General features: G+C 41.9%; 1 protein-coding gene across 7 annotated transcripts in view; it reads right to left on the bottom strand.

Annotated features, from left to right (window-relative positions):
• The window catches only part of LOC114876408 (protein Fe65 homolog), a 114,193-nt gene that overhangs the window by 7,047 nt on the left and 82,610 nt on the right, over positions 1–24,536 (bottom strand). For 4 of the 7 annotated variants that reach the window (XM_029187858.2, XM_029187856.2, XM_029187857.2 and 1 more), the window contains 2 exons: positions 1,259–1,414; positions 147–409 (listed from right to left, as the gene is read on the bottom strand). In XM_029187858.2, coding sequence (XP_029043691.2) covers positions 147–409; positions 1,259–1,414 — 419 coding nt within the window. The remainder of the gene's footprint in view (positions 1–146; positions 410–1,258; positions 1,415–24,536) is intronic. The other 3 variants (XM_029187861.2, XM_029187859.2, XM_029187862.2) reach the window with 2 other exon arrangements.

Genomic DNA, 24,536 nt, shown 5'->3' with positions numbered 1-24,536 from the left:
TTGCATGCCGGGCGACCGCTAGCGAGAACACCGTCGATCTCGCCGCCACCTAACGGTCCCCGGCCCGAACCAAAGGCGTCCGGGGAGACGAAACCCTCTCCCCCTCTACTAGTGTATAATAAATAATTTATCGATTTCAATCGTACAATTGATCGGCTGGCGAAATCCTCGATACCCACCCTCGTGTTTTTGCCATCCGGGCGGTAGATTCTCATCTTTATCCTCGCACTCGTTGGCATCCACCTCCGACGGTTTCTCCTGGGCATTGTTTTGCAGAGTGGCATTGTTCTTTTGATCCTTCGGTTGCCTTCGTTTCACGGGAACCGCGTACAATTCGCTGTTCAGTCCACCCTCGACGTGGGGCACGCCACCCATTTCAGTCGTTTCGTTATCCGGTTTCTCGCAGTAACTGTAATATCCAGGGTGCGGGGTTATCTCTAGTACCATTCGCTTTGTAGTAGATAATAATCAGTTTCTTTGCCAAAAGAATCACACGAACATCGTTAACCCTTCTTTGAATTATGGAGTCCACGCTGGTCTTTCAACATTTTTAATTAAGCATGCCTTGTTTAGAGAATCCGAAGAAAGGTTAATAAATTGTAAAGCCACGAAATCTACTTCAAGCCATTCTACCCTGATATTTCTTCAAAAGATCGGATCAGTTTTGGAAATGAACCACGATCGATCGCAACATCGCCTAAATATCATCGGTCGAACAGCATTCTCGTTGCAGATGGATCATGGTCGTTAACATTTACTTATCGTCTTCGACGCGTACAGCCTGACGAATCGATTGCCGCGTAATTGGCCATTGGCCGGCTCGTAAAGTTTTATCGATCGCGCGGCTAACATCGACAGAGACAAATCGCGTTGTCGATTCGATCGCGCGTCATCAGGACTTACTGTTGTCGGCCCATCCTTTCATACTGGATAATGACCGTCAAATTATGAAATATATTTGAAATTTTGTCACGGGTCAAAGTGACCCTGTATCTAACTATCGCGTGAAAATTTCACGGATTAAAAATACGAAGACAAAGAATCGGCCTACGAAAGCTCACGATAACAGCCGTCGAATAGATCGGATATGAAAACGCGATTAGCGATTGTACAATTTGGAGCAATAGCAGCAGCAACAACAACAACATTAATAATAACAACAACAACAACATTACACAAACAGTGAAGCAAGAATCGTTTCGATAAATGGGTGCAGCGATCTAGGGGAGAGGGTACGACGAGGCGCTATCGTACGTACTTTCTCGGACCGGATAGATTTTCAGCGTCGATCGTGTCCGAAGTGGATCCTGACTGAAGGGGAGGCAGAATCGAAGAAGACGACGGCGAAGATCGAGGATTTCCGTTGAGGGTGTCGTCGACGAGAGCGGACTCCGCAACACCCTCGCTGCCGTACCTGAATCACCACGTTGCCGAATGTACAATGGGTTCAATCATCGATGATCAAATTAATCGTGCTGACCAAGAGATCATTAGACAGTAGGTACATGTTATAATTCACATCATTGATAAGAGGGATTATTATTCTACAAAGGGGTTGTAAGAAAAGGTTCAGGATTTCATGTTTTGGAGTTACGAAAAGAGGAGAGGAAAATATTCTTGTTTCTTTTTACAATTGAGCGCGATTTGCTCAATTAACACGTCGACTGCCACTGCGAATTAAATATATAATTATTAATTATTTGGTTATAGAAAAATGACCAATCTATTCCGATGACGATCAACGCGTTAATTAAATGATACATGTATCGTAATAGAAACTTTTTGCATACGATTGCGAGAATAACTAGTTCCAGAAGCGATCTGGGATTAAAAGTTGCTCGTTTCGAACACGAAGGAAACGTCGAAGAAGACCAGCTCGAACGATGCTCAAGAGAGGCGAGCGGCGTTAGTCAGCAAACCGCTCGGCTAATCCCTTAATTACTTCGACATGGTTAGCGACCCTGTACTAACCGCGTCGGTGCCTGGCTCCGTTCCCTGATCGTTAATTAAAATGGCACTTCGTTGCACCCGTGTAATTTCTGCGGTGTACGCTGCCATACTCGCGACGGTCAGTTAACTTCGCCTTTGAACGTACTTGATCCTCAGAAAATTTATAATACCGGTGTCGCTTTCCTCGGTGGCTGTGCTGCAGTTTCTCGTTGCTTTGTGCCGTGTCTCTATAAATTATGTTAAGGATCCGTTTGTAAGGTCGGCGACGCACGGCTCTTCGGCTCCGAGCTATGGAACTTGAGATATCAAACACTCTTAATTTGCGAAATTCGAAGAAATAAGGACTTGGAAATTTTTTCCTTAGTCAAAGCGCTCATTTTTATTATGCTTCTTTATAAATATCAACGATCCGTCCGGAAGGTCGGCGACGTACGAAGATTAGACTTTACCCTGTGGGACTTGGTATTTTCAGATCTTGTATCAGGAGTTATTAATTCACCACGTATGAAGATACAAAAAGAAAAAGGAGAAGATGGATTATTCTTTTGACAGCCTGAAACTCGATCCTTTATCCGGACACGGTGCTTGCCTTTGAATGACACTTATCCCTCTTTTCCCAGCTAAACTATGTTTTCAGATGACGCGAACTGTCACAGGGCTTCCTCGGCTAGATATTAAATGTCCCTCGGTGTGGACTAGAGGGATGACACATCAAGATGATCATAAATGATAATTAGGTAAAATATCAAATTTCCAAATTTCTACCCACGTTATTCGCTAAAATCATTATTCCCTCCACTCTGATCCATAAAAATGTTAGCACGTCGCGAAAGCTCGTTTCAGTTCGCATTGACTCGCGTGCCTTGTAAAGAGGCTCTTTCTCCCCGAGTAGCGACGTTTAATCTCGTCTGTTTTCATTTTGCAAGAAAGACTTCTTTAGAATGACGCGGTTGGAACAGCGGAGAGGAAAAGAAGAAACGAGAAAAAAGGAGAAGTCCAGTGGTTGGGGCTTAATAACACCGTTTTAACCAGGTATGTAGGTTAGCAAAGGCACCAGTCGAACCTTGGAAATTCGCCAGAAGTTGGCAGCGGGAAGGTATTGTGCATAAATGCGGTCGGACCACGGATGGCGATCGATTAAACCGAATACCGGATCGCGGCAATTCGCTATTGATTATATCGTCGATGTGACAACTTTCGTGGTGTTCGATTGTCCGTTTGTACGATTGTCGTTATACTGGTTGATTCCTCGAAATAGGTGACCATTATGCTACTCGAATTCCTTATTGTCCCAAATACTTCGCTCGGATGAGAAATCGGCTAACGAGATGAGAAAGGGGTAACTGAGGCACCTATTCTGTTCCTTGAAAATGACAAACACGACATAGTACAATAGGATTTTTTTATTAGCCAAGTTTTTATCTTACAAACTATGTTTCCTAGAACGATGTAACCGGTCGCCAACTTCCACGCTACGTTTCACGCGTTCAGATTCTATTCCGAGTCTCTTATTATGTTCTCGAGGCGTGGTTGTTCGAGTGCGAGTCACGGAAATGCGGTTCGCGGAGTTCAAGTGGTACTAGGAACATTGTGTGCCTTGCGAGAGCGTCAATATTTAGTTTCCTTTTCCTTCGAGCTGGCAAAAGTTCTTTCCACCCCGGTGTTCCTCCGCGGCGCGGATTCTCTTCTGAAAGCTCCATACTGAAAAGCTGCGAACTCCACGCGGGATGTTATTTTTTCAAGCAAGAAAAATAACGCGAGAGGAGAGAATCGTTTGACAGTTATTGTGTGAAACGACGCGATTCCCCAGGCCCAATAATATTGTTTCTCTTCTGACAATTTTTTCGACAAAGTAAACATTGAAATTTAGCGAAAGGGTGAAACTGCTAATGTTAGGAATATCTTGACACGCAGCCTCAAAGGGTTTAATTGCACGCGTAAGTACGTTCGTTACCCCGTAAACGGAAATTTCAGAGACGAGAGATTTGTGCTACCAATCGCGAGCCTAGTGATCAAAGCGAGAGTCGAAGACACGTTAAGGGACCGGCTCGACGATCGATTAGCTGGTCTATTTGCTTTGCTCGCGATCACCCCCAAGATACTCTCTAACGACCCAGGAAACCGTTTGCAAATGGGTGAACTACCGGTGGAGGGGCGGCTGATTAAAATTCTTACACGGGCTATAAAATGCGTACACTGATCTCCATTTTTGCGAGAGATCATAGTTAATAAGTAACTAAAATCAGCTGTCGCCGGTTAGTAATTGTATCCCAGCCGATATAAGGACGCACGGCGTCGTCGTAACTTTCAGTGAAGTATAATTAAACCCAATTAGGTCGTAAGGTGAGCAACTTCTGACGCACCTGGCTAAACCGTAAATTACACCCGCAACTTCTCTGCCTACCGCAACCATAATTGCGGAAATGCATAGTTTCCGTTAGACTGGCCGGATATCGACGACGATTAAACATTTCAGAGAGGAAAATTATATCACCGATATTCTCAATTAGCCTTTGTAGTTTAATTACCATCGGCGGTCGATCGTTTATCGATCACTTGGCCATAGTCGAAGGAAAGTAATCAGTTACGTTAGAAGGTAGAAAATCGTGGGTGTAAATGAAGCGACGAGGTGGTTCGCATTCAGGTGTCGCGGGGCTGCAGATATGGAGGAAGGAGCGAAGGGTGGCGCGAGTAAAATGGAAAAGGACGATGTAAGAAGAAAGAATCGTACACGAACGAAAGACCGCGCGTACGTGGGTGTTCGTACGAAGTACAGTAGAGTCGGGGGTGCTCTTCTCCTAGCTCGATCAATACACACTACCAGCAACCCCTCTGCGTCCCACGCCGTCCCTCGTCCATTTCGTTCACCCCTGACACCCTATCTCCACCCGTAACCCCCTCATTCCATTTCGAACGACCCCTACCACCACGGTTTAGATGGTCGACACCGGTGTCGTTTATCTATACATTGAAAGTGTCCGTCTTATCGTTTGATTCTCGCGGTTTTTATCAAAGGAATAGATGCAATCAACACTCTGATAGAAATTGGGTCAACGATTTTTATACGCCCCTCTGTAGAGACAAGGAAAACATTAAATTTATTGTGTTCAAATGAGGAGGCGGTGGTTAAACACGTGCCAAATTTCGTGTCCAAGTTTATTCGAGACAATTTCCAAGTAAACAAGCGACGCTTCGCATACGAGACGAGACGCGGCACTGTTCTAAGTATTATCTTCAGGGGGGGTTGGCTAGCTGGTACAAGAAGGGTGGCTAGTTAGGTCTTGTCGAACCGGCACCGTATTCCCTCCGGCCTTTGCGCCCTTCGAGAGGGTTTCAGGGCCGTACACAGTGAACCGAGGTAATTAAGTTTCCAGGATGGTAGAAGGAACACTAGCGGAGTTCGGGGGAACACGCTCTTGGCTTCTCCGTAGACACCGTCTGCTTTCAGATTAAATTCTATAAATATCGCGTTCTCCCGGAGAAGCAGCGGCGTGAATTTAGATTCGACACTGGCAACAATTCCCAACTTTCCCCGGTCGAAAGCAATTAAAGGACCGTTGTCCGATCCGGCTGAAGCTCTAATTGCCTTTGAACGATATTCTAATCGGGAAACTCATCTGTTCCCGAATCGTTTGCGGGGAAGCAAAACTCCTATCGTTCCTGTAATATTAATTTCTCGGAGAAAGAAAGTTATCGTGGATCAAACTTGTTCCATTAAGCGTGACAAGATGAAACTGTTTATACTTTTCTGCTTTATTTTATAATTTTTCAAACTAACAATATAAATAGCGAAGCAAAATTTTTCAAGTAGCCCTAACGCACGTATCTCGAGAAATTTACCGAACATCCTTGAAGGATAATCATGAAGAACGAGACACTCGGTGCTCGCGACAGAGTAGCATCGTGTTTCACGGGGGAAGTTCGAGCCCGCGGAGTCTAAGTGCGAAAACTTTCGCGCCAGCGACCATAAACTTTTATTATTGGCGTCGCTAAATCGAGCATTCTTTCTCGTCACGGAATCCAACACGTAGCAGCCGGTTAATAAACTTTTGAGTCTGAAACCTCGGTCCCGCTGTAGAAGCGGCCTCACCCTGCTGCGTCGTTTTACGAGCACTTTTCCTTTTTTTTTTTTTTTTTACGGGACACGGAAACTCGCTGCTGCACCCTCTGCCTTCCTTCCTGACCCTAACACGTTTCCCTGTCCCTTTGTACTTCGCGCGACGAGATTTTCATTCGACTCGCGTTAAAAGTACCGATCAAAAAGGAATCAACCGCGCGTCGCCGACTATCCGGAGCAAAGGGGTGGATATCATCGATTTTATTGGTCGTCCTTCTTTTTTTTTTTCATTTTTTCGAGGTATCTTTTTGCGACGAGCGCATATTTGCGTCGCGATGGAAATTTCCGATCCTTTTTTTCCTATGGAATATTTAGAGCTTTCGCGTGTCGATCCATTTATCGTATCCTCTGTTTTTATTGTTGGTAAACGATACGGAAGGGATCGGGAGCAAAAAGAAAAAGGAAAGAAAAATATTATGACAGGAGAAACAAGATGAATATCGTTCACGAACAACAATATCCAATAATTGAAGCTTTCACGGTTTAGATTCTCACGGATGGTATTGTTTGATGCTTCCGAATATCAGCCCTGCCCTTTTCGAACAACGTACCGACGAAACACCGATATTCCCTGGGTAAATCGAAATGTTATCCTAAAAGAGGATAGCTTACATCCGACAAGTTCGAACAGCATCGGCTACAAATGTGGTTATCCTATCTGCATTCGTGTAACGTAGCCACCTCCTGGCTGACGAAACGTGAGAGAAAGATGGAAATAAATGATGAGAGAATATAATTACGGGCCGCGTTTAACTACTATGAATAAAAGATACCAAAGGCGTTTAATTAGTCTTTGCTAAAAAGGAGAATCAATTACCTAATAGGACGCGCGATAATGCGAATTACTTTTTCAATTTTATTTAGGAAGAAATTTATCAAACGAGAATAAAATAAAAATATTGTAATTTGCTGTGATAAATAAAAACGAAAGTAATCAACGTGTTTGACACGTTGAACTTATCAGTAAAGGTTCGTGAAAAATTGCATCGGAAACAGATGGACTCGTTCATTTCCATGTAACGTTGAGAAATTACCAATGTCGCAGACGTGCATGCATGCAAACGCGCCAGTCCCCATAAATCCTCGAAATGGAATCCTCTGGCTCATGCTCGCTCCTCTTCGCGACGTTCTAGATACTTTTTCTTCCTTTCAACCTCCTTTCTCTCTCTCCGGTAATACCTGTACTACGTAATCGTTGGATCCAAGGAAGTTGCGCGCTTGATAAGTCCAGCCGCGTCTCGGTTTGAAAAAGCTTTTCCGATTTCAGAGAAAGGGAACAGACGCGTTTCCGGCTGGAGGGTATCACGAACAGGAGAAAGAGTAATGTTGGAAAAAGTCCTGTCGGGATATCCAGCCGGGACGAGATTATCGGGCTAAACTGAAATCCGGAACGGGGACGGTACCAGCTGTCCGACGATCTGTGTCCTCGATCGTGCTTCCGGTTCCAACTGCTTTTTCTTCTTTTGTTGTTTGCCTGAATAGCTCGCCACGCGAATGAATAATAGGGCAGTTTATTTCGGTGCTTCAGAATTCTTCTCTGATTTATTTTCTGTGCTTTTCTATTACTTTTTATGCCAAGAAGAAAACACTATAATTAATTGATAATTTTTTCGAAATCTGTGCAAGTACATCGCGAATATTTATTCGAGTGAAACGCTTCAAAGTGGTTCGGTGAACTGTTAAAAGCTCGTCTGCGGCGAATAGATGAGTATACTTGGTGCTGAAAATGCAAGGGGTCGTCTATTGCAAGTCTTAAAAGGATATATTTTTAGCGAGCCAGACGGGGTGAAATATTTCGATGGAGTAACCGGTCGGGTTTTATCGCGAGCTGAAAGCAATGGACTCGAGAGCTGCTACTAGAATCTTCACAGTTTACAGATCGTTGTTGATTGACTTATTCCATTTTCCCAAGGAAATCTTGCAACGAAAAGTTTAATCCTAATAAACAACAACGTTTCAATCAATAGCTCGATCATCTGATCGATGAAAAAGTTACAAAATTCTAAACAATAACCTGGATACCAAGATTGAATAACTTCAGTACATTATATTTCTTTTTTAACGAAGCTCGAAGAATCCAGAATGGAGGAGAATTCTCAGCCCAGAAGAGAACAATTCTACGTTCCGCGAAGCTGCTCCTTAACCGAGGACAATTGGTGCACCTGTTGTTATCTGCAAGCACGGGCCGAGAGACGCCATTACCATTAGAATAGCCAACGTTCGTTGGATGTTAATGGAAAACGGACGCGTTAGAAGCGTTCCAACTTGCTCGCAGAAAATCGTTCTCACCCTCGTTACGCAGATCGTAAAATTCCTCGATTCTTGAACGATTGCAATTCGATCCCTTATCGAACGACGACTTCAGTGATCTCGTATGTTAAAAACACACGAGAGAAACAAGAAGGAATTTAATAGTCTATTGCAGCGGTCATTCCAAAGATTTTCATCCGGCCCCCAACTTTTATTTATAAATATTTTATATAAGAAACATTAATTTTATAAAATTGTACGATTTGGTTGCAGCTCGTTTTTCAAAAAGTTCGATGACCCCTAATCTATTGCATTTAAACCGTAATGTCCGCCACGAATGATGCTCGATATCACTTAAGGCAGGGGTTAACGAATACGACGTCTAACGAAAGTTGAATATCATCGATAATGAATTTGGACATCAGTTCGCATCGAATGCTCTAGTAACGCGTTTATAATCGATTCGACGGATTAACAGGGCGACGTTTCGACTTGCTGTCCAATTAACGAAACAGCTTTGCGAGATTGTCTCCGTTTAACGAGGCTGCATCGCCGTGATTGAATTTCAATCGATCGTTCATCAAACTGGAAGCAGTACCATAAATCATGGGACACCTTACAATTTTCAAATAACATCCGAGTCGCCTTGCGGACCGACAATAATATCCAAGCATCCTACTCGGATATATTAAAATTGTCTGGTATACTTTTGATGCACGCTAGAGATTTCAAGCGATTCGTTGAAATCCTATTCGATTCTATCCGTGCATGCACGCAATGGCGACGCGTTAATCCTTCGTCTGTGTATTCTAGCTTGGTTGCATTCCAGCTGGAATAGGAATGGCGAGTGAATAGAAATGGGATAGGATAGGAAACGACAAGGGGGCTGCAGCTGGATTAGACGAGCAAAGTGGATTCCAAGACTACGGGCTAAATAGAATTATACCTGAGCACTGGTAATTGCTTGCTTTCTTTGTTCGAATTCATTGCATTAGGCATCGGGAAACCATATCGAATCAGAAGGGTTCATCATTGCATTGTGATAACTCAACGCGTACACTTATAATTCAGTATTTTTAGTATTGAAAGCAGCGTGTCAAATTTAACTAAATGAAATAAATATCCATTAAATGTACGAGTTTAATGAAGGGGGAGAGAAGGTTTCGTCTCCCCGGACGCCTTTGGTTCGGGCCGGGGACCGCTAGGTGGCGTCGAGATGATCGGGGATCAGTGTTCTCGCTAGCGGTCGCCTAGCATGCAGTTCAAATATACTATAGGAGTTCCGAATTGCGGTATGATAGGTGCCTGGGGCAGGGATCGTCTGTTGTCAGTCCCGCTGACGAGTCTGACAGACGATCCCGAGACGAAACGCCTTTTTCTCCCATCTCCTACATAAACTTAGTTAATTTCGAACAAACCGATTCTACTTTTATAGAAAACCTTTGGAAGACTAGGAACATGGGAAAGGTCAGGAAGGGGTGGGTAGTAAAACAGGAGTACCAGAGAAAATTGTTTTCCTACGCTTCGCTCCATGAAACTCGAAAAGGAAGAATGTTAAATGGATATCATTTGTATCAAACTACCCGAGCAACGAAATAAAAAAGAAAATTTAACCGGAGGAAGAGGAAACAATTTCAGGAGACGATTTGATTCTCTGAAATTTTCACAGACACGGCATGGAAAAAAAAAGAAGAAAAACACGCGTTTACTCGCACATGAATTTTACACAGCCACTAGAGGTGTACTGCCGAGAAGATGGGTAAGAGAGGGTTGAAGAGAGTAGACACGATCAAAGGAGAGCGAGGGAGATGATTAGGCAGCGAGGGAATACAGAGGGAAGGCGGCCGAAAGAGAAAAAGGACGGGAAGGATCAGACAAGCGAAGTGGATTCTAATTTTAGAGAGACTCTGTGTGTATCAAGCTCGTCTCTTTCTCTTTCTCTCTCGATGATCACAGAGAGCCGGCCGACTGATACGAATGCGCGTTCAAGTGCAGTCTTGCATCGAAATACGATTACGACCTGCTCGCCACTTTAGCTAGTACTCCGCGAACAACAACGACGACCACGACGATGAAATCCTCATCGAGTCGCATAGAAATCGCAGCTTCAAAGGTTGCCAATACAACCAGGCGATTTTTCTTCGAATCAAATGAGCCAAGAGGCAATTGACGACAAACGACAAACATTCGATGCTTATTTCACGCGTTTATCGTTACTGGAGTTGCTGGCAATTTATGCTGCTAATAAATTTAATCGATTAACTGCCACAGTGGAAAAGGTCAGGCATTGTAATAGCAATTGTGCAGGGTACAATTGCTTTGAATTTGCTAACATCTTTTGTTAGTCATTCGATAATATTCAATTCATGGGGCTGAAGGTGTTAATTTTATATATATTCACTGTTTTCCATATTCCAATTAATATCAATAGAAATGCAACGATACGGCAGGATGGTTTTCAGCGAATAAAAGCAATTTCGTGGATTTCGAAACGGCACGTGCCATTGGCAGGCTGGACGCGGGAAATTTATTTGTTCGTGCGGGGTAACGCCACACGAGCGCTATTTATAGATCCTTTGAAGGTGATTATACTCGAATCGCGGCCTCATAAAATCCATTCCACCGGTGGCGAACCACGATTAACGAGGTATTGAACGTACGAGAGGAGAGAAAGAAGGGCTCGCGGATCGACCAGTTACGATTCCCAAGTGCAAGTGCAAGTGCTCTGGAGGACATTCGGCTTTAATTAACGATTGTCGCGAAAGCGGGGAATGGCGAAGTGGCCCGACTGAATGTGCCATACCTCCCGCTGCCTTTCCACCTGAAAAAAAAACTCTCTATCCTTTGTTCCCTTTCCCGTTTTCATTGCAGTCGAACCCCCTCCGTTCGACTGGCTATGTGAACCTGGCACCCGACTATCAAAAAATTAACTTTTTTTTTCATTAAACGGTAGTATATCGTTTGTAGTTGATTGTAGTAAAAATATTTTCGTTTGTAGTTGAATCAATTAATAAATAAACAAAATTGAAAAATTGACCAGCACCCGACATTGAGATATTTCAAATCGGTTTTTTGCATATGATAGAGAATCGTTTGTAGTTGTTTGTAGTGAAAAAAGTTTCGTTTGTAGTTGAATAGTTTAAAAGTTATAGGTGATTGTTTATCCGCACAAGAGGTAACTTCGTAAATTTTCAAGATTTTTGAAATCGGTCTTTTCCATGTGATTCAGAGTCGTCTGTAGTTGTTTGTAGTGAACGGAGTTTCGTTTGTAGTTGAATAGTTTAAAAGTTACAGCCGATTGTTTATACTCCGAAGAGGTAACTTTCTCAATTTTTAATATTTTTCAAATCTTCCTTTTCCATGTGATAGGGAATCGTTCGTAGTTGTTTGTAGTGAAAAGAGTTTCGTTTGTAGTTGAATAGTTTAAAAGTTATACGTGATTGTTTATACCCATCAGCCAACTTCGTCAATTTTTAATATTTTTCAAATCTTCCTTTTCCATCTGATAGTGAATCGTTTGTAGTTGTTTGTAGTGAAAAAAGTTTCGTTTGTAGTTGAATAGTATAAAAGTTATCGGTCATTGTTTATACCCATCAGCCAACCCTGTTAATTTTTAATATTTTTCAAATCTTCCTTTTCCATGTGATAAAGAATCGTTCGTAGTTGTTTGTAGTGAAAAAAGTTTCGTTTGTAGTTGAATAGTTTAAAAGTTATAGGTGATTGTTTATCCGCACAAGAGGTAACTTCGTGAATTTTCAAGATTTTTGAAATCGGTCTTTTCCATGTGATTCAGAGTCGTCTGTAGTTGTTTGTAGTGAAAAGAGTTTCGTTTGTAGTTGAATAGTTTAAAAGTTACAGCCGATTGTTTATACTCCGAAGAGGTAACTTTCTCAATTTTTAATATTTTTCAAATCTTCCTTTTCCATCTGATAGGGAATCGTTTGTAGTTGTTTGTAGTGAAAAAAGTTTCGTTTGTAGTTGAATAGTTTAAAAGTTATAGGTGATTGTTTATACCCATCAGCCAACTTCGTCAATTTTTAATATTTTTCAAATCTTCCTTTTCCATCTGATAGGGAATCGTTTGTAGTTGTTTGTAGTGAAAAAAGTTTCGTTTGTAGTTGAATAGTATAAAAGTTATCGGTCATTGTTTATACCCATCAGCCAACCCTGTTAATTTTTAATATTTTTCAAATCTTCCTTTTCCATGTGATAGGGAATCGTTCGTAGTTGTTTGTAGTGAAAAGAGTTTCGTTTGTAGTTGAATAGTTTAAAAGTTATACGTGATTGTTTATCCGCACAAGAGGTAACTTCGTAAATTTTCAAGATTTTTGAAATCGGTCTTTTCCATGTGATTCAGAGTCGTCTGTAGTTGTTTGTAGTGAAAAGAGTTTCGTTTGTAGTTGAATAGTTTAAAAGTTACAGCCGATTGTTTATACTCCGAAGAGGTAACTTTCTCAATTTTTAATATTTTTCAAATCTTCCTTTTCCATCTGATAGGGAATCGTTCGTACTTGTTTGTAGTGAAAAAAGTTTCGTTTGTAGTTGAATAGTTTAAAAGTTATAGGTGATTGTTTATACCCATCAGCCAACTTCGTCAATTTTTAATATTTTTCAAATCTTCCTTTTCCATCTGATAGGGAATCGTTCGTACTTGTTTGTAGTGAAAAGAGTTTCGTTTGTAGTTGAATAGTATAAAAGTTATCGGTCATTGTTTATACCCATCAGCCAACCCTGTTAATTTTTAATATTTTTCAAATCTTCCTTTTCTACGTGATAGGGAATCGTTCGTAGTTGTTTGTAGTGAAAAGAGTTTCGTTTGTAGTTGAATAGTTGAAAAGTTACAGCCGATTGTTTATACTCCGAAGAGGTAACTTTCTCAATTTTTAATATTTTTCAAATCTTCCTTTTCCATCTGATAGGGAATCGTTTGTAGTTGTTTGTAGTGAAAAAAGTTTCGTGGGTACCCCATAGGTGTGGGTACTGGAATAATATATAAACTGACATAAAATAATTTGTAACGAAAATACAACCTAGTTCTAAATGCACTGAATTATATGAAATACTTTCTATTTTCTTATTGTAATAATTTCTATTACATTTATACCAACATTCCATAACTGTTAATAATAAAAGCTATTTAATCGTCAAATAGTATACTAAATACATTTCAATCTTTTCGGAGGCGGTGCAAAATTAAACATAGTCGAATAAATTAATGATGCTGCCAATAACGATTTGATCGCGGTATGGCGAAGTTGGTAATTAATAATTATTTTATATTTTATTTTATTTTGTACTTTTTAGTGCAATTTGTTAATGTAGAACGAGGTTTTATTAGTAATTGTCACGTAATTGTGAAAACGAAATAGAAGTTATTTTATACTTTTTAGTGCATCTCGAAGTTGGTTGCAGTTTGTTGATAGAAATTATTTCATTTCACACTTTTTAGAGGAATGAACGGAATTGGTCGGATATCGTAAGGTGGTTTATTGTTATTATTGGTTAATTGATAAAAGAGAACGATGTGAATAATATTGTTTTTAATATTTTTATTTTTGTTTAAGTTTGATAAGATGCAGGGTTGAAATAAAATGTGGATTATTTATGTACAGTGCACTGCCAAAGTATTCGTCCACCTTTTAAAACACAATACCTCCCTTAAAACTGGACCAAATAACTTAAGGATTCTCGAGAAGCTACAAAAATTAATTTACTAAGATATATGCCTTTGTCGTTTTAAAAAATTAAAATTTGCTGAAATCGGGAAAGAAATAATAAAAGACAATTTATTATTTTTTTATTTCAACCTGTAACGAAAATTTGAAATACAACATTTGTAAATATAAATATGTTATGTGTATCCTGAACAATTGATGAAGATCGGTCAACGCATTTAAAAGTTATAAGTAATTGAAATCTCCGAAAATCGCGACTTTTCATGTAAGAACGGACTTAATCACGATCTTAGCTGAAAAGTCGCGATTTTCAGAGATTTCAATTACTTATAACTTTTAAATGCGTTGACCGATCTCGATGAATTTTTCAGGATACACATAACATTTAAATTTACAAATGTCATATTTTAAATTTTCGTTACAGGTTGAAATAAAAAAATAATAAATTGTCTTTTATTATTTCTTTCCCGATTTCAGCAAATTTTAATTTTTTAAAACGACAAAGGCATATATCTTAGTAAATTAATTTTTGTAGCTTCTCGAGAATCCTTAAGTTATTTGGTCCAGTTTTAAGGGAGGTATTGTGTTTTAAAAGGTGGGCGAATACTTTGGCAGTGCACTGTACATAAATAATCCACATTTTATTTCAACCCTGCATCTTATCAAACTTAAACAAAAAATAAAAATATTAAAAACAATATTATTCACATTGTTCTCTTTTATCAATTAACCAATAATAACAATAAACCACCTTACGATATCCGACCAATTCCGTTCATTCCTCTAAAAAGTGTGAAATGAAATAATTTCTATCAACAAACTGCAACCAACTTCGAGATGCACTAAAAAGTATAAAATAACTTCTATTTCGTTTTCACAATTACGTGACAATTACTAATAAAACCTCGTTCTACATTAACAAAATGCACTAAAAAGTACAAAATAAAATAAAAATATAAAATAATTATTAATTACCAACTTCGCCATACCGCGATCAAATCGTTATTGGCAGCATCATTAATTTATTCGACTATGTTTAATTTTGCACCGCCTCCGAAAAGATTGAAATGTATTTAGTATACTATTTGACGATTAAATAGCTTTTATTATTAACAGTTATGGAATGTTGGTATAAATGTAATAGAAATTATTACAATAAGAAAATAGAAAGTATTTCATATAATTCAGTGCATTTAGAACTAGGTTGTATTTTCGTTACAAATTATTTTATGTCAGTTTATATATTATTCCAGTACCCACACCTATGGGGTACCCACGAAACTTTTTTCACTACAAACAACTACAAACGATTCCCTATCAGATGGAAAAAACAGATTTGAAAAATATTAAAAATTGAGAAAGTTACCTCTTCGGAGTATAAACAATCGGCTATAACTTTTAAACTATTCAACTACAAACGAAACTCTTTTCACTACAAACAACTACAAACGATTGCCTATCAGATGGAAAAGGAAGATTTGAAAAATATTAAAAATTAACAGGGTTGGCTGATGGGTATAAACAATGACCGATAACTTTTATACTATTCAACTACAAACGAAACTTTTTTCACTACAAACAACTACAAACGATTCCCTATCAGATGGAAAAGGAAGATTTGAAAAATATTAAAAATTGACGAAGTTGGCTGATGGGTATAAACAATCACCTATAACTTTTAAACTATTCAACTACAAACGAAACTTTTTTCACTACAATCAACTACAAACGATTCACTATCAGATGGAAAAGGAAGTTTTGAAAAATATTAAAAATTGAGAAAGTTACCTCTTCGGAGTATAAACAATCGGCTGTAACTTTTAAACTATTCAACTACAAACGAAACTCTTTTCACTACAAACAACTACAGACGACTCTGAATCACATGGAAAAGACCGATTTCAAAAATCTTGAAAATTTACGAAGTTACCTCTTGTGCGGATAAACAATTGCTCATAACTTTTAAACTATTCAACTACAAACGAAACTTTTTTCACTACAAACAACTACAAACGATTCTCTATCATATGCAAAAAACCGATTTGAAATATCTCAATGTCGGGTGCTGGTCAATTTTTCAATTTTGTTTATTTATTAATTGATTCAACTACAAACGAAAATATTTTTACTACAATCAACTACAAACGATATACTACCGTTTTATGAAAAAAAAAAGTTAATTTTTTAAAAGTCGGGTGCCAGGTTCACATAGCTCGTTCGACTCCCGTTTCGAAAACGGATTAATGGAATATTCGTATCAGTATGAATGACGGTGTTCTGGCTTTCCGATTCGACTGTTCTTCTCTTTCGAAGTCGATTCTCGTCGAGGGGTCGAGTAATCGAGTGAAATATCGTCCATGGTGTTCGCTTTTAGGGGGAAAGAGTGTTATCGAGCGTGGTTAGCCAAAGAGTGATTAATAATTAGGTTAAAGGGTGCATAAATTCATGAGATACCGATCTGTCGGAACTGTATCACCATCTTCTATTTATAAATGAAATACGCCTCGACCACAATGAACAATTTAACCTGGAGGAACGGATATATCCTCCGCAGCGAGTAATTTCTAAATTGGGTTAGATAAATCCAACGCTGTTTGCATTTCAAACGAGAATCGCGATTGTTCTCCGCTTCGTGGATTTAAATTTAACAAACAACTGGATGACATTTTACAAAAAAAAGTGCTAAAAACATCTCGTTCTAGATACAGTAATTTTCACTGTACCAGTCGATGCGTTAATGAATTCGTTAAGGAGGGTTCATAGATCCCATTTTCCAGGTAAACGGTCGATGAACGACCGCGTTAAAGACTGCGCCAAAAGAAAAGCTGCAACGGGCTGACGGTTCCCGTTAACCCGATCGATATTCGCATAACAACGACGCAACGCGAAATTTCCTTTCCGCGGCGATACGTCGTTCAGATTACGCCGGCTTAATCGTTCGATCGTTATTATCGAACGATACCGAAAGGCGCGGGAGAATCGAGAGCGGAGCGTGGCGAAGCGCGTGCACGCGAGAAGCGAAGTGCAGTCATCGAGAGGCGCAATCCCCGCTTTATACGTAATAACGCAGCCACGCGAGGGTAGCTTTTATCGACCACCCCTTCGTCTACTCCTAGCTTGGCTGCCCCCTATCCTTTCTATCCATCCCTAGAATCTCCCACCCAGACTCTTTTCAGTCGGCCAGGCTTCCGGGCAAGCGGTAAACTCGGCGCAACTTTGACGACCGCCCCTAACGTTAAACAGAGGAACGCGAGCATCGAGTAGCGTTGCTTAACTCGCACGAAAGATCGCTCGAGCGTCGAGCTGAACGCCCTTTAAATTTTATCGACGTCTACCACCCCCCGTTTCACCCGCCGCCAACTTGCTATATCATTTTCCCATTTACCGATCGCTTTAACCAGTTCACCGTTCGTTAATTATACACCGTTGCAAAGCCATGCTTAGAAGGTAGATGAAAATTTAATTATCGTATTCGCGTTGCCTTCCGTGCATATTCTGGGCCGTACTTTTTCTTTTCAAAGTATCTTATTCTGCATGGATGCGTGGGTGGTTCTTAATATAAGAACTCTTCCTTGGAGAGGATCCGAAGTATCGGTTATCCGAGACTATATTGTAAGGAACGATTTATTTCTGATTCGAAGGTTAAAAACGTTATCATTTCTTGGAACATATCGCAGGTGAACGAAGTAGTGTTCGATAATTATTTTCCGCCATTCGATCCATTTCACGCGGATGTCCGAGGAGAATTTGCGCTGCGCATCCAACACACGCACTTCGGCAAGCGAAGCGTGTGCATCGGAGAACGCATTGTTGTCGACGATCTCAAACGATATTCCCATCGATCAACGGTGCCGAGCGCGTTCGCGTCGATCGATTCTTTTGCGCAAAGATTCGCGGCAATTTCAAAGCTTTCGTTCTCTCTTCGATCCGCGGAAAAGAATCGCCGAGTACGCTTTCGCAGGTATACAAAAGATGTGGAAGGTAAAAAGAAGAAGGTTTTAGCATGGTCGTGGCGACGAAAGCGCGTCGGTGCAAGTAGGCAGATCGAGTAGCGTAGGTTCGCGGCAGTGGAACGAATCAATATTTCTTCCGGCGGCTTGAAACTTCGATTACCGGCCGCCACTCGTTTCCAGACGCTTCGACGTGGTCGAGTTACACCGCTGGCGGATAAAGAAGCAAGGTGACTAACGGAGAGACGGGAGGGGTAGGGTGCGGGCGAGGCTGCGGCTCGTCAGACTGAATACAGAGGGCGATGAACTTTTGAAACGAACATTCGAACCACTTACAGTCAGCTGCCAGCAAGATCGGCGTGCGACGGGAGTCGCGGCACTAGCTCGACTTCCACCGCACCGGGATTGTTATTCATTTAGAAGCGTGCAATCAATACTCTCCTCTTCCGAATTCGGCCAGGGAGAGACCGCCGCAAACGCCGCCGTTGTTGGAACCTTTGCGATTTCGAAACGAGTACTCGCCGCGTCAACAGCGAAATCGATCGAACGACGCGATCGTTTCACCGGCACGAGATCGCCGGACCGATCGATCGACAGAGAACCGTTCGATTTTCACGCGAACGATTCATCGAGACCGGCTGTTCGATAACGCGCGTAGAGGGGATGAAAAGAAAACGAGACTATACTAGGGTAGGAAACGCACCGTGTACGCGCCACGACCCTACGACGGTCGACGACAGACTGAGCGCTGTTCGCCAACCAGGCGGTACATTTCGGCCAACTTCGTGCCACATCGGCGATATTCGACCATGGCCAATGACGTCATTCTGCCGTACCATCGCGTGTCCATACTACTGGCGCCTTGCGGTCGCCGCAGCTGGACCGCCATGTATTTTTCATTCGCCGATGTACCGTCACTGTTTCTTTATTGCTTTTCCTTCAAATTGCTTGCATGGAATGCGAAACAGTGTACAAAGTAGCGTTTGAATTAGACTTGCTGCCGGAATGTAGATGAAAACAGCCGTCGACTATTTGGTAGACCTTTACTACTTCCTCGCGTGGCGAGGATGAATTGTAAGCAGCAAGGATGCATCAATTTACATAACTATAAATTCTGTTGAAGAAAATCGAATACCACGAATTACTTTATATTAGTTCCTTGAAAAAAAAAAAAAAAAAGATTACGTAACACGTATAGTACAGGTACCAGATTGGAGTTGCACGCGACTTTCTGTAATCAGCAACGCTTACAACACGAGGCACAACCAGAAGCATTCTTTTCCTTTCCTTTTCTCACGAAAGCGACTCGTGCGTGCACGTTGCCGGCCGGGTTGCTGACATTAGTCAGGATCACGCGAATTTTAAATTACTCCGATCCCGATAGCGTAATCTGCGTAGGGGGGTGAGATCGTTGAACGACGAAAACGCGTAATCCTGCGAGCCCTGAGCCGTTTAACGCTGCGAGTATGCAGCTCGTTCGTCGGTCCTTTTAATCGCGATCCCAACGAGGACGATATAATAGAAAGGAATTGCCATCGAGCGAGCCGGGGCTCGTAAAGGGCTATCAAAATTTCGAACGAGCAGGGATCTTAAGGAACGTGTGCATTAACATGCAGTTGTGATTCAGTGAAGATTCGACTGTTTCAAGGGTTGCAACACCGCGCTATCATCAGGGTGGAAGCAATGATTTCGAGACTTTCATTTCCCCTACTTTCCCGGAACTTTTCACCCAGCACTTAATAAACGCGAGGAAGAGGCTGTGCCAGTTGCCTTCGGCTAGGGCAACTCTGCGAGAACTCGACAAAGTAAATTCGAAAGTTTCGTCTGGGCACGCACGTATACACGTAAGTACATACAAGTATAGAGAGATGCGAAGCGGAGCGGAAACGGCTGAACAAAGCGCGGAAAGACGAACAAGCGCTTTCGCAACGATGTTTGCCGACGAAGAAGTAGTTTGTCTAATTGAGTAGATAAGGTGGAAGTTGCCGACAGCAGAAACGACTTGTTTACGCAAGAAACGAGACTACTGGCTGATATATTCACCCCGCGATCAACCGGGCTACGGGAACGAAGAAGAGTAGAAAAGTAAAATGTATTTTCCCCTCGAATCTTTCCCTGCATCTTCGAACAGAGGAGTCGGTTGATTGGATGCAAAATTTTTCTGTTTTTATCCGGTTGATATACATGAGACGTCGTTCTCCCGAAGTTTCAATTTCAAGGGGGTAGTTTTAAGTTAATTAATTGTTTGTTGTAATTCAGGAGGTAATTGAAAAATTGCTCCCATGTCGATGAATCCTCTTTCGTTACACATCACGGAACGGTGAAACGAAAATAGATATCGTCGGTAAACGAGAAACGCACACGAAAAATGGATTGTTATTTATTCAACGCGTATCGCGATTGAATCCATTACTAAAAAGGGGAGGATTAAATATTTTCCACCGTGAAACAATGAAAATATCGAGAGAAACAACCATCAAGATGGAAGCGTGATTTTCCGTCGAAAAATCCACGTGAAAAACACACCGCCCTCCGGACAACGTTGTTTACACCCGTGTTTCAATCGAAATAAAATAACTCTTTTATCTCGTTCATGTGTTAGTAACGGGATAATAAATTAGCCCTCTAAATCCGTCAATAGTTAAATACTACATTCGACGGTAATAAACCCATAAAGCCGACATGTGCAGTAGAAAATTTGCAATTTTTTCAAATTAATACCAAAGTAATGTATTTTTCCAAGTCACAGTTAAATCGCAACGAACAGCCAGAATATACCAATCGAATAAACGAATTCACAGTTAGTCCATCTATTCTCCCGTGCATCGTTCCTCCAATGATTTATTAAATTAACGGATTCCTCTTGAATAGACGGACGCACGTGTGCACGCAACGGCAGCGGAGATTACAGGACAGAATTCGACAGAGAAATGCCGCAGCCGAATCAATAGAGAGAACAGTGCTCCCCCTCGGGCCTTATCGAGTGCATTCTCTCGATCGCAGATATATTCCCGTTTCTCTGAACAAGCTGGCTGCATTCTATCGTCCACGTGACCAAAGTGCCGTGTCGTCTATGTTTGCCGAACCCCTCGGAAGGGTTCTTCCACCCTCGCCACGGCGAGCGACTGGAACGGTTGAAAAGACGGGAAGAAGGAAGGAGAAGAAAGGGAAGAGCTCGTTGGCAACGTTTGAGACAAAGATGACGAACTGATAATAACGCGGGACAAAACTCGTGCTTCCATTCTCCCGGGGGAATAAAGCTAGCTAGCTTGCCAGACTAGAAATCGTTTTCTCCCGATATTCTTCGCGGGTAGAAAGAGAATTGTTATCGTGCCCGTTGTAAAATTACCACCGATAAAGCAACGGTTCGTCGACGAGCAACAATCTCGCCGCGCAGCGTCGCGTTGCGTTGCGATAACAACATCGTTGCCGAAACAATATGTCCGAGAGAAATGTATCGATACTCGAGGAACGCGCGGTTTTTTACCCTCTTCTATTTCCCCTTTTTCTTTATCCCTCGATATCGGAGAACGCACGGTGGTTGCCTGTTCGTTGTCGCGGTTGCAATTGCTGCTCGATCGAGTCGGTTCGTTATTGAGTCGATTACAGAGGCGGCGTCGTTTGCCAATGAAATTGAACGACTATAGGGGGAAAGAGGTTATTGCATAGGGAAACAGTGAATCGGGTTAGAGACGCGGATGGTACTTATGGGCGACATTCTTCTTTCATGCGAAACCGCGAAGAGAAAAGAAGCCGAGTGGAAGGAGTATAGTTTCATCGATGCCTAAGCTCCGTGAACGTAACACGTAAAATAACTGGAACGTTTCGTAAGCATAATTGGAGATTCTATCGGTGCCGCGATGCTGCTATCGTGCTGGAAGGCGAAATTTTATGGATTCATTCGTTACCACCCTCCACTTTTCCCACCAGATAGCGCCGTTTCACCGTGATATTCACCTTGATTTCCGCCGCCTCTGTAATTGATAGCCACTCTATTTAATTCCTTCGTTTATTCAACGACAACGCGCCGGAAACTGGACTGTCAGGATCGATTCGACGGTCACTTATCGCCGTTTCGTTAAGCGTCTGACGGGGCCAAGGTTTCAGTGCGTTTAATGCCGCAGTGAAATAGTTGTAATTATGTCGAAGAAACGAGATCCGAGAGTTTGAATTCCATCGTTGACTAGATAGTTTGCAAACTGTGTATCCGCGCGGCGTGGCGCGACGCACCTCACGCGTTAAATGCAAGTCTCATAATTCCCAACTGCGCAAGTTAATTAGTCGACGTGACTCGATAACTCTCGTGGTAAACTCGATAAGGACGGCCAATACCCTCGAGTCTTCGAGTTGGTCTCGCGACAGAATTTCTAATCAGTTGATGGGATCGTTGACACCTTTGAAACAAGTTCACCTCATCGGAAATTTCTACGGTGCAGAAATTGCTAATTATCAAAGGTATTCTACAAATAGCGGTTGCTTTGACAAATATTATTTTCCTTCGTGGCTTTACATCAGCTTCCTTATTTCCAATGGCTTTAGGCTACCAATCAGAGAAGACTAAAATTTGTTAGAAATTTTGAACGTCTCATTAGTTTCTGGTCGATATTTTAAAGATAGTTGTTGGGTTAATATTTAATAAGTGATCCAAATTCGAAATCCATCAATCTGATTGATGTAATGAGATAGACAAATTTCGACGACCCGCTTAAGAACTATTTCAAGTGAGGCGATCAGTATGGCGCAGGTCCATAATGATGGACAGAAATGAGGGGACGAAGGGAGGTTAAATGCAACACAATCCCGAGCACTGCTCGGACGAAGACGATAAATTAAATCCGGGAGTTAAGCGCAGACTCGCGTGAGCAATGAAATTGCTGAACCGGAAGTTATCACGGCTCAAAGCGGCGTGGCCCGTTGGATCACCAGAAATTTCGTTATCACAGTGACCGAGGGAAGAGAAGAGGGACAGAGTGAAACAGTAACGGGACGACATGGAAATGGTTTAACATCGTTTATCGCGTGTCAAGAAGCGTAACGCATTCGAATCGCTTGATTCTCGTGTTCGCATCGGTTCGTTAACCGTTCGACGAGTAAAAATATCCACGGGGTTTCGTCGTCGACCTATATTTTCCATATGCTTCATCATTTAACGTTTCTGTGTGTTGTTAAATACCGAGAGGATTAATCAGATTTTCAATAGGGCAGAATCGTGAAGCTCGGATTCGAGATTAGAAGAGAAAATAGAACAAAGGTACGACAGAGTTTATCCACCCTGCCACGTCCTGGAATATCGACCTAGCCATTTTTCACCTTCTATCCGGGATGCTCTGTGTTTCGAAGGGCGAAGTAACACGATTTTCAAAGGTACTCCTGACTCCGCGTTGTTGGTAATTCCCTTTTCGTGCGTTTCCTTTCGTGTCACGGCCGTTGTTCACCGAGTCAGCTACCACAGAGAGAAGAATTCCAAGGAAAACACGGGAAGAAGAAGACGAAGACAGAGGGTGACCGGTATAAGACAACGTTACGATCCTCGCGGGATGGGCAGAACGAGCCAGCAAGCAAGAAAAAGAAACACGTCCACGGATCGTGTCGAGGGTCCACTCGAACGTGGCGGTCTCTTCTCCAACGAAACGAGGAACAAAAAAAAAAGAGGGTGGACGAGGGTTGAATATTTATTCATAGATTTTTTTTCACTCGATACCTCCACTCAGACTTTCGTGGATTGTCCAACGCAGAGGAGGCAGAGAGCACTTCATTTCGAATACCGGCTCGCGCAATATCGAACCATCTCTCTTTCTGTGTGCGTATTCCAACACCAGTTGGAATAATTTGCAAACACAGCGAGAAAATTACACGGGACGAGCCATTCGATCTAAGCGACGCGAGGTATCGATCGTTGGAAAAAAAATAATTCACTGAAAAGCTTGTCTTATGAAAGGAAAAAATATTCAATGAACCGCCTCGTTCGTAGTCTGACCCTTTGAAACCGCGAGGAAACAGACTCTATACGAAAATGAAAATTGAAAAAGTCGAAGAAAGCACGACGGAAATGGTATCCACCCTGTTTATTCCCAAGTTGCGGCCTTTCGAGCCGAGGCATCGGAGTCGAAGACCGCGTTTCCGTGAACGCGACGAGACGCGGCTCTATTTAAACGCGAAATGATGAAAAAAGAAAAAAAGAAAAGCGTGGCTCGTGTGGCAGTCGCACGAACGGATCGACCTCTCGATTTTCGCACTGTCGATCGATTCCCCATTGCACTTCGTTTCAAGCCTCCTGCTGCACCTTGCTACAAAGACCTCTGCGCACCCGTCCCGGCGACTTGCATTGCAAAGCACTTCCGGTCGAGAGGATCCTCCACGTCGTCACTCCGCCCACGGGGCTGTACGAAAGGGTCAAAGGGTAAGAAGGGTTCGTTGGCCCTCGATCAACTCCCTACCAAGCGTACAGGTCACCTACTATCAACCTGTGCTGTCTGTATGCATTTACCTGCGGTTCCAACTCACCCTGTCTCTGCACTTTCAGTCGCCAACCTTTATTTTCCAACCCTTCCGCCAGACGATCGACGATTACACTAGTGCCGAAAGTCACGTTTT

This window comes from Osmia bicornis, chromosome 1 (genome assembly GCF_907164935.1).
Source record: "Osmia bicornis bicornis chromosome 1, iOsmBic2.1, whole genome shotgun sequence".
In the NCBI taxonomy this organism is placed as follows: Eukaryota; Metazoa; Arthropoda; class Insecta; order Hymenoptera; family Megachilidae; genus Osmia; species Osmia bicornis.
The sequence above is the reverse complement of the archived record's forward strand: the minus strand, read 5'-3'. Positions and strand labels throughout refer to the sequence as shown.